The sequence below is a fragment of the Ipomoea triloba genome, chromosome 4 (assembly GCF_003576645.1).
Source record: "Ipomoea triloba cultivar NCNSP0323 chromosome 4, ASM357664v1".
In the NCBI taxonomy this organism is placed as follows: domain Eukaryota; kingdom Viridiplantae; phylum Streptophyta; class Magnoliopsida; order Solanales; family Convolvulaceae; genus Ipomoea; species Ipomoea triloba.
Genome location: NC_044919.1, coordinates 663950 through 680160, shown reverse-complemented (window position 1 = coordinate 680160; position 16211 = coordinate 663950). Strand labels below are relative to the sequence as shown.

Here is a 16211-nt window from a genome sequence, read left to right as displayed (position 1 = left end):
CATAATTGGCAGACAAAATTAAATGTTAACTAATAGGGGTTGTTTGTTTGTGCATACAAGCTATTTTTATTTCACGAGATATAGTTTGGGAGCCCAAAAAAAAAGGTCCAAATTAAATAAGAAAATGTGAGTAATCAAAAATATGTAAACAAGAAAACCAAAACAAAAAATTCCTGCAAGTAAATAAATAAAAAAGAATAAAGTAGTTGAGTAATCAAGTATATATTCCAGAATAACACTCTCAAATTCATGATATGCATCTCGGGATGGAAAGGAAAAATAATAATCGTATAAGGCGTGGAATGAAAAGAAGGTTTACGAAAGATAAAATTTTTTGAGATATCGTTCTCTAAGAATGGTGAGTGAAAATTGAACAATACGCTGTTAAACACAAGTGTGTAAGAGCACCAAAATCAGAGTTTAAATAATATAATTGGCAGACAAAATGTTAATAAATAGAGGTTTTAGATTTCTGCATATATAAAAGTTAGGGAGTATTTAATTTCACGAAGCATAGTATGGCAAAACCCAAAAGTTTAAAAAAAAAAAAAAAATTAAAAAAATCGTGGAAATAAGTAAATAAGAGGTTGAGAGTGATGATCAATAATATTTTTGAGACATAAGCACATGGCTAAGTGGTAAAGCAGAGCTTTTCCCTTTATTTATTAATTTTATGTGTATGGAAATCCAACTTCAAGAATATAATTGCCAGACAAGAACACTAATAAAGGTTGTAACATACAAACTATTTAATTCCACGAGGTATATAGTATGGGAAAACAAAACAAAAACAAAAACAAAAACAAAAATAAAAACAAAACAAAACAAAACGATGCATATTCGTGCAAATAAATAAAAGAAAATTCTAATTGCTCATATATTTCTCGCTCACAACCTTATCATTCTTGATGTGATAAGTTTTAATAAATTTGTTTTATATTTTTGCTTTTTTATTTTAAATTTTAATCTATTAAAATTTGATACATCAGCGAGTGACAAATTTGTTAGTGATAGATGTATGGACAATTAGTATTGTCTATAAATAAATATGTAGAGGATTGCAAATACTTTTTTTTTTTAATTTTAATTTTGATAGTTCAAATATGTAGAGATGTAATGATATCTCCTCATCAGGGCAAGTTTATATATTCTTTGCATGGCCGGATTTTGAGGTGGGCAACAACACAGGATCTCAGCTGTTAGAGGGCCTAATATTTACACTGTTCATACTTTTTTGAAATAAAAATCATATATTTTATAGTAGGAACTGTGGTTTTTGCATTCAGCTGGTGTTACACCATTAATACTTATTTGAAATAAAAAATTATATATTTTACAGTATTGGTTTCATACTTATTTGAAATAAAAATCATATATTTTATAATATTGATTTAAAAAATCGTGCTTATATTTTTTGTAGGGCCTCGTTTATTTATAAGTACGGGGCAAAAAAAAAAAAAAAAAAAAAACCGGCCCTACTTCTTTGCCACTAATTGATTTCAGAAGACTTGTGAGTAGTTGTCTCTTGTTATAATGTTGCGATGTAACAACCCATGCTTTCTTGTCACAATTGGAAGCAATTTCCAGATCATCATAGACTCTTCTTGCTAATGTTGTCTTAACGATGCCTCCCATACCTTTAATGGAGACAACTTCTCGCTGCTTAGATGAGTGCTCAACCAACATCTTCTTAACCATCTCGAACTCATTGTTTTCCCAACCATTGAGAAAGGGTGACATAAATCTAATGTTTGTTTCCCAATAACAACCATATCGTAGTTTTCATAGTCATATTGCTTGTCCTGAATTTTCTTGGCTGATTTCACAACAAAAGGAAGACATCTCCATAATTCAATTGACTTCAATGTTGAAATTTCAGCAAAGTCAATTGAGATTTCTCTCTCAATTTTGGACAATTCTAAAGATATAGGTGCCAGACAAACTTCAATGACTACTAGCTTTTCAATACTTGAGATAACTACTCTTAATATATAAAGCAATATAATTAATGAGAAAAATATCACTTCGTCTTGCATTTCTCACTCTTTGCCTAGGTAGAGGCGCAGAATCCCCAATCCAACTTAATTGAACATAACACCTCAAGTTTAGTTAATGTTCCTCCCAACCAAATCCTATTTCACAAAATGACAAATTTCTAAGGTTTTTCAAAAGAGAGCAATATTATCATTAATATTAATTGGAATTTAATCTGTGGTTCACCACTACCTGAAATACGAATTGAAGTCCCTCGAGTGACTCTGATCTAAATAGGCTAGGTTCGTAATGCAAGTCGTCTCTGCTTATACCTCTAATACATACATACCTTCTATAAGTATGGAATATTCAAATTGTATTGTTTAAAGTGACCGTAAGTCATCGTCCAAGAAATTAAAATTTATGAACAAAATTGGGAGTGATGAATACAGTGTAATTGTGGAAACTCCGAATAGTTCCCTCCATCATCTAATCCATAGAATCCTCATCTCAAACAATCAATGTGCAGTGAGGAGAATATGAGTAGAGTATATTATCTTCAAGATTTGCAAGTTTTGATCTGAATTGCAACACTCATTTGCAGGCATAAGAGTCTCTTCTTCATGGCTCCCAAGTTTTTCAACCACTACAGTCTGGCTTGCCTCATCAATCTTCAACACAACAATAATGTTCCTTTTGGCCTTCAACTCAATCTAGGAATTTCAACTTAATTGCATTCATCACCACACCAACCCCATATATATATAGATGCAGAGAATGTATGTGCCTAACCATGCCATCAACAAATTGAACTATTTAATCAAACATTTCATATTTCCAACAAAAATGTTTAACATAACTTCTGCAAATCATTAGGGCCCGCACCACCTAAAGCAAATCAAAAGCACCAAACTTTCTAATCTATTATTTAAAACATACATGTTCGGATCTTCTTGTAGAATAATGTTAGCTTAGTTGTCTCCATCCTGTAAGTCCGTCCGGCTGCAATACTCTCTCTCTGCTCATCAGATTTGTTCACTGATCTTTGCCTTTGAGCCAACACATGGAAAGCTTCCAAATACAACCTGAAGTCATTTCAATTGGGAATATAATATATATAATATAATGTACAACTTCAATAATCAATTTCATTTCAATTAAATCTAATTTAATTTGTGGAATTATAGCCACGGCAGGAGTGAAAATATAGTATGAAATGTATTGTAGAAGAACTGAAGAAGCATTAATTAATTAAAAGAAGACTGTTGTGCTGCTATGAGAAGTCCCTGTACTGTACTGGACTAGCAAGTGAAAAGTAGCATTACACATTGGCTCTCTCTAGGCAGACAAACAGTAAAAATAATGTATGTAATTAAAACATCCTCTTCTTGTAAAATAATGTTGTTGCCTGTCCTGTGACAAATGAATGAATCAAACTGCAAATACAGTCATGTATGTATGTATGTAATTACAATTCTGTGTTCTTGAAAACATACCATTCTTGTCTTCTGCCTAAAAGTGAATATGGTATCAATTATCAGTCATACACTTCTGACTCTTCTTCACTTAGGCTTTACTCAGATTCCCAGCTTTCCTCAGGTTCCGAAACCTGTCATGAGTAACTAAATTTAATTAAATCTGCTTAGCACAAGTTGAAAAATGCAATTGAGAAGGAGAAAGGGTGACATACTTGCGTATATTGCTCAATAACAACCATATCGTCGTTTCCATAGTCATGTTGCTCGTCCTGAATTTTCTTTGCTGATTCCACAGCAGAAAGATGACATTCCCTTAATTTGATTGACTTCAATGTTGAAATTTCAGCAAAGCCATTTGGGATCTCTCTCAATTTACGGCAATCCCGAAGATATAGGTGCTCAAGTTTTGGAAAATTTTGACTACTAACTTTCCAATGCTTGAGATAACAACCATTGATAACTAAAGCAATTAACTGGCAAAATATCACTTCCTCTTGTATTTCCCATTCTTCGCCTACGAATGAGATCCATTGTAACTTGAGCACCTCTAGCCTAGGTAACTTGCTAAGAATATTAATTTTTCTCATCACACACAAATCCAACTATATATAATGTCAACTTCCTAAGGTTTTTCAAGAGAACAATACTATTATTAATTAGATTATGTGTACAATCAAAATTGAAAATATTCAATCCCTCGAGCTGCTCTAAATAGGCTAAGTTCGCAATGCAAACATTAATCTTGCTGCCTTCACATTCAATATGTACCTTCTTCAAGCATGCTGGAATATTGGTAATCCATTCTTTAGAGCAATCATCATCTCTTATCCAACCAACTTTATGAACAAAATTGGGAGGATTTCCACAAAATTGGGAGCAATGAATATCCTGTAGTTGTGGAAACTTCAAATACTTCCCTCCTTCATCTAATCTGTATGATACTCTTCCATTACAATCAATTGTTTGAAGATTCCAAGACCTTGACAATTCTACACCCTCTCTACCACTTGACTCTAGGAATCCATGAGTCCTGGACAGTTCTATGCTATTTACAACTCTTAGGAATCTCAAATGGACAGGATTCACATTATTTTTGAACTCGTCTACTATATCATAAAAGTAGAGTACTCTCAGTAGATTGACATTTCTAAAATCTGGATATAATTTCCTCCACACAAAACTGAAGAAGGATCTATAGCTTTTCCAAGTAAAACGATGTATTGTAGACACGTCAAAATCTTCAAATTGGATGCTTACCCAGCGAAAACCTTTTTAAGGAAAATAAGAACTATTTTCACTCTGGACAACATGCAAAAGGTTCTCGTTTTGAGCTTCTCTCATACAAAAGGCATGTAATAAATCATGCATCCTAAACGTCTTAATTTTTCTTCCACAGGAGCTTAGCTCGCTTAAAATTATGAGATTTCTATCCATAAGTTCTTGCACGTACCTACTAGCCACTGCATCAAAGCTTTCATTCTCAAATGCCTTTACGAGTCCTTCTGCATGCCATAACCTTGCAAGATGATTACTATTGATCTCGTGATCTTCTGGAAATACTCCCAAATATAAGAAACACGCTTTCAAGTTGTGGGGCAAATGATTGTAACTCAATGCGAGTATTCTCGAACATTCTTCATCATCTAGAGTAGTTGCAGAAGAAGAACTTAGAGCATTGGCAGTATTCTTCGACTCATCCAGAGTGATGAGTTTGGAAAAAAGGCCTGCAACCACAATAATTGCCAAAGGCAATCCTTTGCATTTTTCAACTATCGGTCTCCCAATCGTTTCAAATTCAGCACCGCGAGATTTACATGCCTTTTCACTAAATAGTTTCCAACTCTCACTTTGTTCTAACAATTGCATTTGATGAGAAAAATCATTTTGGGTGCAGGTATGATTAGCCACCTCACCACTGCGAGTAGTCAACAATACTCGACTACCATATCCATCATCAGGAAAGCAAGTTTTGAGAGCATCCCATGCCTCTACACTCCATACGTCATCCATCACAACCAAGTATATTTGATGCTTGAAACTTTGGTAGAGTCGTAATGCTAGCTCCTCCTCACTTCTTTTGTCTGCATCGTCTTTGGAACCAAGAAGATCTAAGAGCATTTGCCTCTGACTGTAATGTTGTGATGCGACAGTCCATGTTCGCTTATCAAAATGGGAAGTGATTGATGGATTTTCATAAATTTTCTTTGCTAATGTTGTCTTACCAATACCTCCCATACCTTTAATGGAGACAATTTCTAGTTGCTTAGATGGATGTTGGATTAGCATCTCCTTTATACTCTCGAACTCATCCTGTTTTCCTACCATTATTTCTTTGGAGCGTGAAACATGGTGGGAAGAATAAGGCATGGTGATACCTTGATCAGAAGGTATTGGTAAAACATGAAGGGAGGCAGGCTGCTTTGTTCCTGGTTGTAGATGATGTTTGAAAAGCTGGTACTCCTCCTTGGCTTTCGCCAACTCTTGAGTGATGGCATCAATGTGTTGTAGAGCTGGGTGCAAAATACGACGGAATTTGAGACAAGGATGTGATTTTCCCCTTAGCGGATGCAAAATTTGATGAAGCCTCTGGCAATGATGAGTACTGCTTTTCTCACCCTGTGGCATTTCTTTTTCTTCTTCTTCTTCTTCTTATCCCTCTCCTTTCCCCTCCCCCTCCCCCGGTGGCTGAAATCCCAAATCCACATTTTCCTCAAAAATATCAAAAATTCCTTCAAAAATTCTGTATTCCTCCTCTTCCTCATCATTATCATCATCATCATCATCATAAAGATTTACTACTTGGAGTTCAATTTCATCCTCAATCCTGGAAGCTACATCTCTGAGCTTTGTTTCCAAGTCTTTTATTGCTTCAACACCATCCATTCTATTCTTATCGAATAGTTTCATCAGGGATCCAAGCTTGTTGAGGAGAGATTGGGCCAGGTCTTTGTTGCAGGGGATGAGTTCCTTTTGTTGTAGAATTGGACGAGGGAGAGTTTGCAAGAACTCAAGCTCAAGCGTCCTCATAAGAGAAAGTACAACCACACAAGCCATTCTTCTCAATCTCTCTGTAACTCTGTATTGGTGTAGCTGTAATGTAAATGAGATAGTTGTTTTTCTGAGCTTGTTTGAGAGAAGGTTTGCAGAAGCAACTGAAGCAAGATGATGAATGGAATATGATCTGATGAGTGCAATAATTCTGATCCCTGCCGACAGCTTTTTTAAGCTTTAGCTTTCTAAGTCAAAAGATTCCTTTACTTTTCTCCAACTTTAAGTGGTGCAATAATTCAAGAGTTGGAGGGCCACTGTTGTTTTTTCAACTGATGAAATAGAGATGGATCAAAGATCCAATAGATTGTTGACTAGGTTAGAGTCTCATTTTGCATGATGTCGATATCAGTGCAAATGAATTAGTTTTCTAGTGCAACTGGACCAGGCTGAAATTGCAAGAGCCCAAGCTCTATTGTCCACACAACAATAGCCATCCCCTCTCTTTGCTTCTGTAATTGTCACGTCTTTCTGTTTTTAATGTTTCTCTGAAGGTCACCAGAACCAATATGAGTGCAACAATTCCAAGCCAAAGATCAGTTTTTGATCTTCAAGAATTGCATAGAGCTCAAGCTCAATTGTTCTCATAAGTGAATTTACAGAAAAATCCCCAAGGTTACTGTGATGTATGTCTAAGAAAATACAAATCAAAAAGTTATCGGTTCTTCACAGCAGTGCAAAACATTGTGGTACAAGCTAGGAGCGGTTAACACTTCAGACCAACACTATGTGTCATGTCTCAAAAAGTTCAAGTTTAGAAGACAGTTACAGCCTTACACCCAAGTTGCCCTTCACACCATACACACATATATATATACACTTCATATTCTACTGTTGGAAGAAGCTGTAATCCTCGCGTCAAATCAATGTCAATATGGAAACTTTGTATATATGGCTGGCTTGAACCTGTCCAGACACTCATTGCAGAGGCCAGTTCAGATTCTGGTTCTGTTGCATATCGGATGGACTTACAGAATTGTCAAAACTCTGGCGGTTTAAATGTGTTGCTGCACCTTCTATACTCACCGGGGGTTTGCTCTTTGCCGCCTTGGACCCAACACATATGAAGCTCCCCAATATTACCTGATCGAAGTAATCATTTAGGAATGTATGTACTCAATTTCATTTAGGCAAATTTTGCAGAATATGGACTGTTGAAGCGTTAAAAAGGGTACCTGAACAGGACTGGCTGCTATGACAACTCCCCCGACTCCACCACCTATGACACGACCATCCGGACTAGCGAGACAAATGCTAAGACTACCGGTTCTTAGGCCCTGAGGACCGCTGCTATTACTCAGCAAGTAGGAGCCCGAGAGAGATAATATTTCAAACTGCCCCTGTAATGGACAAGATGCACTCAAGTTTGATTTCTGGGGGCACGGGTCATCCAAGACATGAATAACGAGTCTTGTCAAACAATAAGGAATAGATTGAATGAATTAACCTCGTATGTGACAGTGCCACCGGAATTTGATGGCTGACGAAGGGTTACGGTGGTGACAGCACCATTAGCTGACAAAATGCATACAGCTTTAGGGCCTTGTTGCAAAAAAGACATTATCTTTGTTGTGATGTCCTGCAGAAGATCGCAATGAGGCACAATTTCATAAGTCCATAGTACGAACAACTTTATTTCCTGGCTCAATAAATCCAACTGATATGGCACAAACAACTTCTGGTTAACCATAAGAAGAGAGACAAAAGATATACACAAATGCACATGCATTGGTTTATTTTAGATAACGAGTCAATTACAGATAGAAACACCAAAAAGTAGATCACGTACTTCTCCTACCGCCACAGTGATGATGTGTGGAGTGAAGCCACTTCCAGCAGAATGAGACATCCATCCACCTAATAAAAGCAATTAAAGTTGTTAATAAGCCTTAACCGCTTCAGAATCATAGAACATATCCGTTCTATTATCGAGGCATAATATGATGGTTGTTATGAAACATGCAACACGAATGATGCTGCATATGAATCCAACTGAGAAAGAATTGCTCATGGTTGTTTAAATGCGGTGCCAAAAGCTAATCATCGATTTAGAGTATTACCAAGAGAAGCTAGTTGTTGCTTTCGACCAGTCCCGGGTGGCCTTCCTCGGCCCCTCTTTTGAGATGGCGTTAATCTGGCAGCAGGAGCAGATGGAGGAGTCAATGCTAATGAAACTTTGCTGCTATCAACTCCATATTTCCGGGGCCTTCCCCTTTTTCTGCGTACAGGAGGCTCGCTCTGTGGCAATGCTGAGGGCGCTCCAACACTACCGCCTCTAGGCGACATTGTTGACGAAGGATCTACAACTAACGTTTGCCCAACCAAACTGTTCCCACTACCCGATTGAAAGGGAACACCAGCACCAGTTAACAAGGGATGCATACTTGTCGCTCCCTGTACACTAGCCACGGACCCAGTCATCCCTCTCGGCATATAATACGAAGTTGTTCCAGGTGGTGTCATAGCTTCCCTCGGATCCATACATTTACTTTGTTCTCGAGAACAACCCAAACAATGCAGAATCTAATTCAATGAGTTGCCAAACCTCAAGAGAAAAACCTAAACGAGAATCTACCCTTCTTGTACCAGAGGTCACCTGATTGCCACAACACCCAAATTAGCAAAGCTATTAGCTTGAATATGAAGATCATGGTGCTTTAAAATGCAATTGAATTTGAGACCACACTCACAAATCACAATCCAGAATGGATGAACATGAATCTCAGTTCTGCATTTACATATGACAGTCAAAACCTACAAATTCACAACACAGAAAATCCCCAATGTTTTAATAAATAATAATGTTTGAAATCATAGAAGTACAGTACAAGGTCTACAATCAAAAAAACAGTAGGGAAGGGGAAGATTAAGGAAAAAGTAAGTTTAAAGTAAAAGGATTTCTTCACAAACACTGGAACTGAAGAAAGGGAGAGAACAGGATGTACAAATAATTTGAATTGACAAGTAAAGAGCTCTAAGAAACAGAAAATGAAGTCCAAACTCAAAGAACTAGGATTACTGAAAAAGCAAGAACCCAGATTTTTTACAGCTCACCAAACGTGGTGAGACCTGGAAAGGCTTCAATGTGAAGACAGAAAACCAAACAAACAGAAAACATTTCTATGCTGATCAGGTCAGGTCAGGTCCACTCTCACCCACCCATATTCAATCCCCAACACACTCTTCAACACCAAGCAATCTTTCAGAGCAGAGCCACAACCCTTTAGCAAGAACAACCAAAACCCATCAAATGTATCACTCAAAAATCCAATCTTTGACACCCAGCAACCAATTTCAGCTCCACAAAGAACAAAAAGAACTCTTTTTTTCTTGAAATTTATTTACTTGAGCATAAAAAGAAAAGAGTTAACCAAGAAAGCAAAAACCCCGTGAATGTGGTTGAATTTCAAACCCAGACAAAGGGAGAGTGGGAAACAGTGGTGAGGTGGTGGAGAATGGTGAACTTACTGTACTTCTACTATACCTCTTGGCAGTGACAAGTCCTTATCTGAATTGAAGCGAAATTTCGAGTGTGGGGCAGAGAGTGAAGAACTGTTTCTCTTTCTTGGTGTATAGATATAATTTTAAGATGGATAGAGAGATATCTGTGTGTTGTGTCATTGTATTTGTGTGGTACCTGAAGAGATGAGTGATTGGAGTGTGTTGCACCAAAAGTTCTGAAGATTGAAAACCCACAGGCCTCCACCGGAAATAGACATCATGTGGATAAGTTCACTTTATTTTCTTTTTAAATTAAATAAATAAATAAATAAAAATGAGCTAGTTTCTATTTTCTTGCATGGGATATTGCATTTTTTTTTCACATTTGATCCTTAAATAGTTAAATATATACCGAGCGCAACTTAAAGTAACAATCATGGGAATAAGCATAAAATGTTACATACCGATTGGGAATTTCATAAGTACTCAATATTCATAAAGGTTTGATGACCTTATTTGTACATTTATCTTATAATTGAAACAGAAACTGAGTCTAAACCTATTACAGAACACAGCAAAACCTTAGTAGGATTTAGGTTTATGTTTGGCAGAGGCTATAGCAGAACCTCATCCATTGTTGGCCTACAGCAATCTACCAGAGAAAATAAAAAAAAAAAAAATCTAAACTTTGGAGAAGTCATGGGCAAATCATTGATTTCAGGAGAACCAGAGGGCAACATCATCAAGTGGATGGCATAGGTTGTCCTTAGCAGAGACTATAATACATCCCATTTGCATCACTAACGGTTTTCTGGATAAAGAGACAAACTGGATAAGTGGATCTGGGAAGTTGACATGACTCACCAACCTGACCTGTCTGGCACTTCTTGTTTCTTGATAGACTGCAATTTGCACACCTAAGGAAGATATTTCTATAAAAACATTGAACCAAGAACACGAAAAACAGCACTCACATTGAAGGGATTGGAAGTTGGAACATGCATAGAATATAGCAGTGACACGGGATGAGCAATGGTGTGAGGAGAGGTGCTCCTTCATCCTGTAACTTGTAACTTCAAGAATCACGGCTAAGACCATCTCATGTTGAAGTAACTAATCCCAAATAACATGATCTGAATAATGTAAATGTAGGGGCAGTGTCCCAAATAGACAGATTGTAATCAAATCCTTAGTAACGAACCAAAGTTAAGCAGAAAGAATCAAGATAGAGTTCTCATTCTTGAGTTATATTTAGAAATATCATCATCCAGCTCCTGTTTCTCATGTATGATGTATCCATACATAACACTAACATCACTTTGTTTCGTAAAGCATATTCATCAACAAAACATCACAGCAAGTAAAGTAACTCCAACCAGGGTGAATTGAAGATAATGGGAGGTATACCATACCAATTGGTTTAGAATAAAAGCTTACAAAGTGCATGATCATGTTACAAGATAAACTCAATTGGCAAAGAAGAAAACTTCAGCCTATCCATATAATAAGTTGACTGTTACTCTACAAAAATGATCTACCAAAACTTCACTTGTCAACCTCCATAGCTTGGGCAGCTTTGGCTTTTGCCAATGGTATCAATTTCGTCTTCAACTTCTTCTTCCCCACTTGAAATCTACTGCAACTCTTCTTCTTGCCCTTAGTATCCACCTAATCCCATCATCATCCAAATTAAGCACTCAATAGTTTAGCAATGGAAACAACAAGAATTTCAAGTTTCATTAAGAATTTATTTTACAAATCATCTCTATAGAACATAACATTTGAATTGAGATATGAAACCATTAAAAAAACAATTTTTAAATCCCATATACTAATGTTTTTAACAAAAACTTGCAATTGAACATAATTCAAAGATACACAAAGTGAACAACGAAAGTTTCAATTGAATCAATCCCTATACCAATCAAGCCTAGAACGAAGATAAATTAACGAGAAGACCAATACAACAAAAGAATCAAACTTGAAAGTGATAAAGAGAAAGAAAATTACTTTCATCTTGTTTTTCTTAGCATGTAGCTTCTTCTCCTTCTTCTCCCTCTCTTGTTTTTCTCCTGATTTCCCAATTAAAGGTTAATGATAAAAGCCCGGAAAATTAAGAAAAAAGATAGAATTTTTTTGAGGTGGTGAACTTACTTTGTAGATCGAATTCGTGTTGTTTTCTTCGGAGAGACAAATTATTCTTCTTCGACATTTCTATCTGCTAAGCGGAAGCACTTTTCTCTTGTCCAAGCCTCTCTGTTACCGCAGTTGCTGGATGCTTTCAGGAGTGGCGTAGCGATTTGCAGTAAACCCTAACTCCAGCTAGACCTTTATTGGAATTCCCCTTTTGTTTTTGCACATCATATTTCTTCTTATTTATATTTCAACCCAAAAGTCTTACTTAATTGGCAAAGAGCCAAAATTCTAGAGCTAAGATTTTTTTCCCATTCATCAAATAATTTTTTTTTTTAAGAATTACATTAATGTTATAAAATATTAACAATAATTGTGATTTTACGAAGAATGAAGAACACTGAAATGGGGAAGGAGAAAGCACACTGCAATATTATTGATGTTTTCTGGAGTGATCTTTACAAGGGGGAGAGCTGATTGTTTATACTGGCATGGAATGAGTAAACAAATATATATATACAGTAAATTGATATAATTGTTCTAGCCTAATTGGTTGGTCAAAAGGCTACAAGCAAACTCCATGATTCCAGTGTTCCCTTGTTGTTATCTGATGATGGATCAGACCTCTAGCTGCATTTGGATATCCACCATTTTCTGTTTGTTTCATAACAATTAACAATTTATAGAGTCAGTAGTACTCAAAAAATAATTTATTTACCAACGCTCCAAGTTACCGCAATTCGAGCTAAAAGCTTTTGTTCAAAAATTTTACAGTTAAAATTTCACTAATAGACAATTTGGTAGGAGAAAGAGTACAAACTTTTCTAATAATTTAAAATGCAAGAAGTTATTATCATGTTCGGTACATAGTAGGAACAACTCTAAATCAAATTAGTCGAACAATTGACTCGGTAACCACAATATTCTAAGTTCAACTCCTCGTGAAAGTTATCTATTGGAAACCTAAACTAATTTACCTCTTTGTAATCATTTGTCAGGCTCCACTCAAAACATAAATTTGGGCAATAACCGAGGGCTTTCCTGTAAATCAAAATGTCTGGTACAAGCTTTGATCTAAAGTTTTAAACAACAAATGAATAACATATAAAAATTTCATTTTGACATGGACTTGATTAGTAGATTTGTTTGCCACAGAAATACAGCATCTACATGTGAAAACCAGTATAAAAAAAACTATGAAGCTGACACACTTGATGTTCCACTAACACCTTAAAACTCTTGTTAGTCTGCAAACTATAAATGCTGATCATGTAGATTACAACTGCTGAGCTCCAAAACTACAAAACCGAGTTAACCGCCTGTTCATTTTGCATAAAATTGGCATAAATTGAAGCCTACGCCAGCTCTCATTGAGATTTTGGGTTTGCAGATCGGAAGGCCTCCTTTGTTCGGCCATAGTACACTGTCGTAGTGCCAGGATACGCTATAAAATTCCACCCGAACGCTGATCCACCTACGATGTATGTCCCTTGGGCAATGGCATCGACAGTGTGCTGATTTGAGGAGAGATTTTCGGAGGAGATTGTCTTGTGATCTTCAGAAGGCTTCATTGATGGCCTCTCTGACGAAGGCTTCTCTGAAGCTTTCGTGTTTTGGTGGAAAGAACCAGGCTTTCGTCCATCCTCGATATTATCCAACAAAGTACGACCTTCGGCTGCATTCTTAGGTTTTTCTGGTGCGGTTGTTTCTGCTGCCATTTCTTTGCAAAGATCCATCAGAAGATTCAGCTCTGCACATTAACATTTATACACATATATAAGCACATTAAACTAAAATAAACTAAGATCTCTGTTGAAAATCACAATGTCATGGCTTGGCAACAAAACACTATGTAAAAACTAAAAAGACCGAAACATTACTTCAGAATAGATGCAAATTTGGAATCAGGGAAATTCTTTGGTCGACAGACAAAGCCAAAAGTAACTAGCATCTTAATGTCAATGCCCCACATTGAATCAGACATTTAAGAAATAGATGTTTGCTAAGCAATGACTATTCTCATCATGAACTAATGAAATCCAAAATGGAATTGTACATGCAAGAACTACCTGCAGTTAAAAGAATAGGAAAGGCGTTTTAACCTATTGTATGAAATTTTTTTGGAGTCATTAAATTATAGTTTAACATCAACATTACCTTTTTTTACAGATAGGAGGTGAGTAAAAGATGCCAAAATGCTGAAAGCAATAATAATGACTGCAGAATATGCAATTCTTTAGATGTTAATAAAACAGGAAACAGTACAATGCACTAGTAAGTAGTAATACACATTCTCATTTCTCAAATTGCATGAAAATGAAAATCATGCAAGTAGCTTAGACCTGAATCTCACTAAAAGCATCCCGATATAAATTAACAACAAAGCTAATCTTCAAAATCTTACCTTGACGAATTTCAGTAGCCGCCTTGCAATTCCGGAAGTCAGGAGTACGGAGAACCTTCAAGAAAACAGTAAGAAATTTAGGCCCCTCAATCAAATTCCATTTAAATAAACATGCCATGAACTGAACACTTTGTCCAGGTATTCATGTCAGATTTGGATGGCTAAAATTTAGCGTACAAGACTCACTGCTAGAATCAATTAGAACTCCCGTATTCTCATATATTAAGCTTGAGACTCTTCTTATTAGGAATTAGCACCGTCAGCAGAAAGCACAGAGTGCCAATCCAATGCGATGGCTGCTCTAATATCTCGTATGAATTTATCTATTGCATATCATAGCATTATTTCTTCAAATTCCTAAACTAGGTTACCCCAACCATATTGGTAAACACATTGTTCAAGATTTCAACATCAAAAGTTGTCATTTCCTAGGCAAACATGAATGCATGATCCAGAACTGAAATATGAACCTAATTAAGGTACAGAAAGCTTAAATAACAGATTTTTCAACTTACCCTGAATAGAAAACTAAAATTAGAATACTGAAAATTGAACTAAATTTACCCCCCAAAAATACAAAATGTGCAAATTGCAACCCACTGACTTCTAGAGTTTGAAGCTGTAATGAGTACAAAGGGCACAACTTTACCATCATCAACAAATCTTAAACTGTTAATAATTTACCATCATCACCACATCTTAAACTACGATGTGATTTATCAAGTAGAATAATCAAACAAAGTCCAAACCTTGTGAAAACAACTTTTAAAACAGCACAAAAAGTACAATTAATCGCTCCAAAATTCTTTCTAAAGTCTACCGATTCTCAAATTTCTTGGAAAATGGAGTTTACCTCGATGATATGGGGTCGAAGCTCTTTGACTATGGCTCGCATCTTGAAGTAAGGGGTGCTCTGCAAGTGCGCGACGTCAAGGCGCTTCTTTTTCGCTGGCGGCGGAGCAGCTCTCATGTCTTCCATGAGTAATCCTTAGTCCTTACAGAGCAGCGATTACGGAAGAATAAAATGAAAAAAAGTTTCTTCGATCTTCTGAGATTCGCAAGGCGAGGAGTTTTATAGGAACTATAGGAAGAGAATATCATAGGAAATTAAAATTTGAATATTGAAATCTATTTAGGATGATGGTATATATAGTAACAAGGGCCTTTATTTGGTCAATTGGTTATGTGTTCCAATTTCAAGAATAATTCTATTATGGTTTTATTTTATAATTTTCTTTACAAAGTTTAGTATTATGGGTCAAAGATCTTGCTGTCAAACGGCATGAAGTGACTCTCTCAAAGGGGGAAGGAAACGATGTCGTTTTGATTAATGAAAACAGACGGATGAAACGGCTTCCATCCCGCGCAACTGCAGTTCCCTTTCAACACAACTGCACTGCAGTATCAGTTCAACACAATTGTAGTATCATTTGAGATAAAATGTATTTAAAGATATTTACGGGAGTAGTTCTCCCACTTATTGAAACTACGTTGTTTTGGGGCTCGAGCTTATATTAGTATATATATATATATATATATATATATATATGTGTGTGTGTGTGTGTGTGTGTGTGTGTGTGTGTGGACAGATCATCAGTATATATGGACAGGTTCTATATGTAACATGGCCAACAATACTTAAAAAAAAAAAGTTTAGTCTTATGGGTATGTAGTAGAGTTGTTATTTCTTGGCAAAAGGGTCAAATAGACCCATGCAATAACACTGATTGTTC

At 36.2% G+C, this 16211-nt stretch overlaps 4 protein-coding genes across 12 annotated transcripts; all 4 read right to left on the bottom strand.

Annotated features, from left to right (window-relative positions):
• Positions 1-2787: 2787 nt before the first annotated feature.
• Positions 2788-6114, bottom strand: LOC116017361 (disease resistance protein RPP13-like). 2 transcript variants are annotated; one of them, XM_031257928.1, is made up of 3 exons: positions 3665-6114; positions 3471-3583; positions 2788-3059 (listed from the first exon to the last, which is right to left on the bottom strand). In XM_031257928.1, exon 1 carries the CDS (start codon positions 6075-6077, stop codon positions 4725-4727), a length of 1353 nt encoding a protein of 450 aa, XP_031113788.1. In that variant the 5' UTR covers positions 6078-6114; the 3' UTR covers positions 2788-3059; positions 3471-3583; positions 3665-4724. The 2 variants fall into 2 exon arrangements, with proteins under 2 accessions (XP_031113788.1, XP_031113789.1); XM_031257929.1 differs by having other exon boundaries at positions 2788-3045.
• A 1013-nt stretch (positions 6115-7127) lies between these two features.
• On the bottom strand, positions 7128-10136 carry LOC116017363 (AT-hook motif nuclear-localized protein 9-like). 8 transcript variants are annotated; one of them, XM_031257937.1, is made up of 7 exons: positions 9969-10136; positions 9191-9254; positions 8561-9096; positions 8290-8357; positions 7948-8079; positions 7676-7840; positions 7128-7583 (listed from the first exon to the last, which is right to left on the bottom strand). In XM_031257937.1, the coding sequence occupies exons 3-7, from the start codon at positions 8979-8981 to the stop codon at positions 7419-7421; spliced, it is 951 nt and encodes a 316-aa protein (XP_031113797.1). In that variant the 5' UTR covers positions 8982-9096; positions 9191-9254; positions 9969-10136; the 3' UTR covers positions 7128-7418. The 8 variants fall into 8 exon arrangements, with proteins under 8 accessions (XP_031113797.1, XP_031113796.1, XP_031113795.1 ...); XM_031257936.1 differs by having other exon boundaries at positions 9985-10136; XM_031257935.1 differs by lacking the exon at positions 9969-10136 and adding an exon at positions 9555-9947.
• Positions 10137-11302: 1166 nt separating this feature from the next.
• LOC116015598 (DNA ligase 1) lies at positions 11303-12266 on the bottom strand. The gene is made up of 3 exons (XM_031255706.1): positions 12096-12266; positions 11952-12013; positions 11303-11609 (listed from the first exon to the last, which is right to left on the bottom strand). Exons 1-3 carry the CDS (start codon positions 12151-12153, stop codon positions 11487-11489), a joined length of 243 nt encoding a protein of 80 aa, XP_031111566.1. The 5' UTR covers positions 12154-12266; the 3' UTR covers positions 11303-11486.
• An 825-nt stretch (positions 12267-13091) lies between these two features.
• Positions 13092-15590, bottom strand: LOC116016980. Its single transcript, XM_031257469.1, has 3 exons — positions 15332-15590; positions 14479-14533; positions 13092-13824 (listed from the first exon to the last, which is right to left on the bottom strand). Exons 1-3 carry the CDS (start codon positions 15455-15457, stop codon positions 13442-13444), a joined length of 564 nt encoding a protein of 187 aa, XP_031113329.1. The 5' UTR covers positions 15458-15590; the 3' UTR covers positions 13092-13441.
• Between the last annotated feature and the right edge of the window lie 621 nt (positions 15591-16211).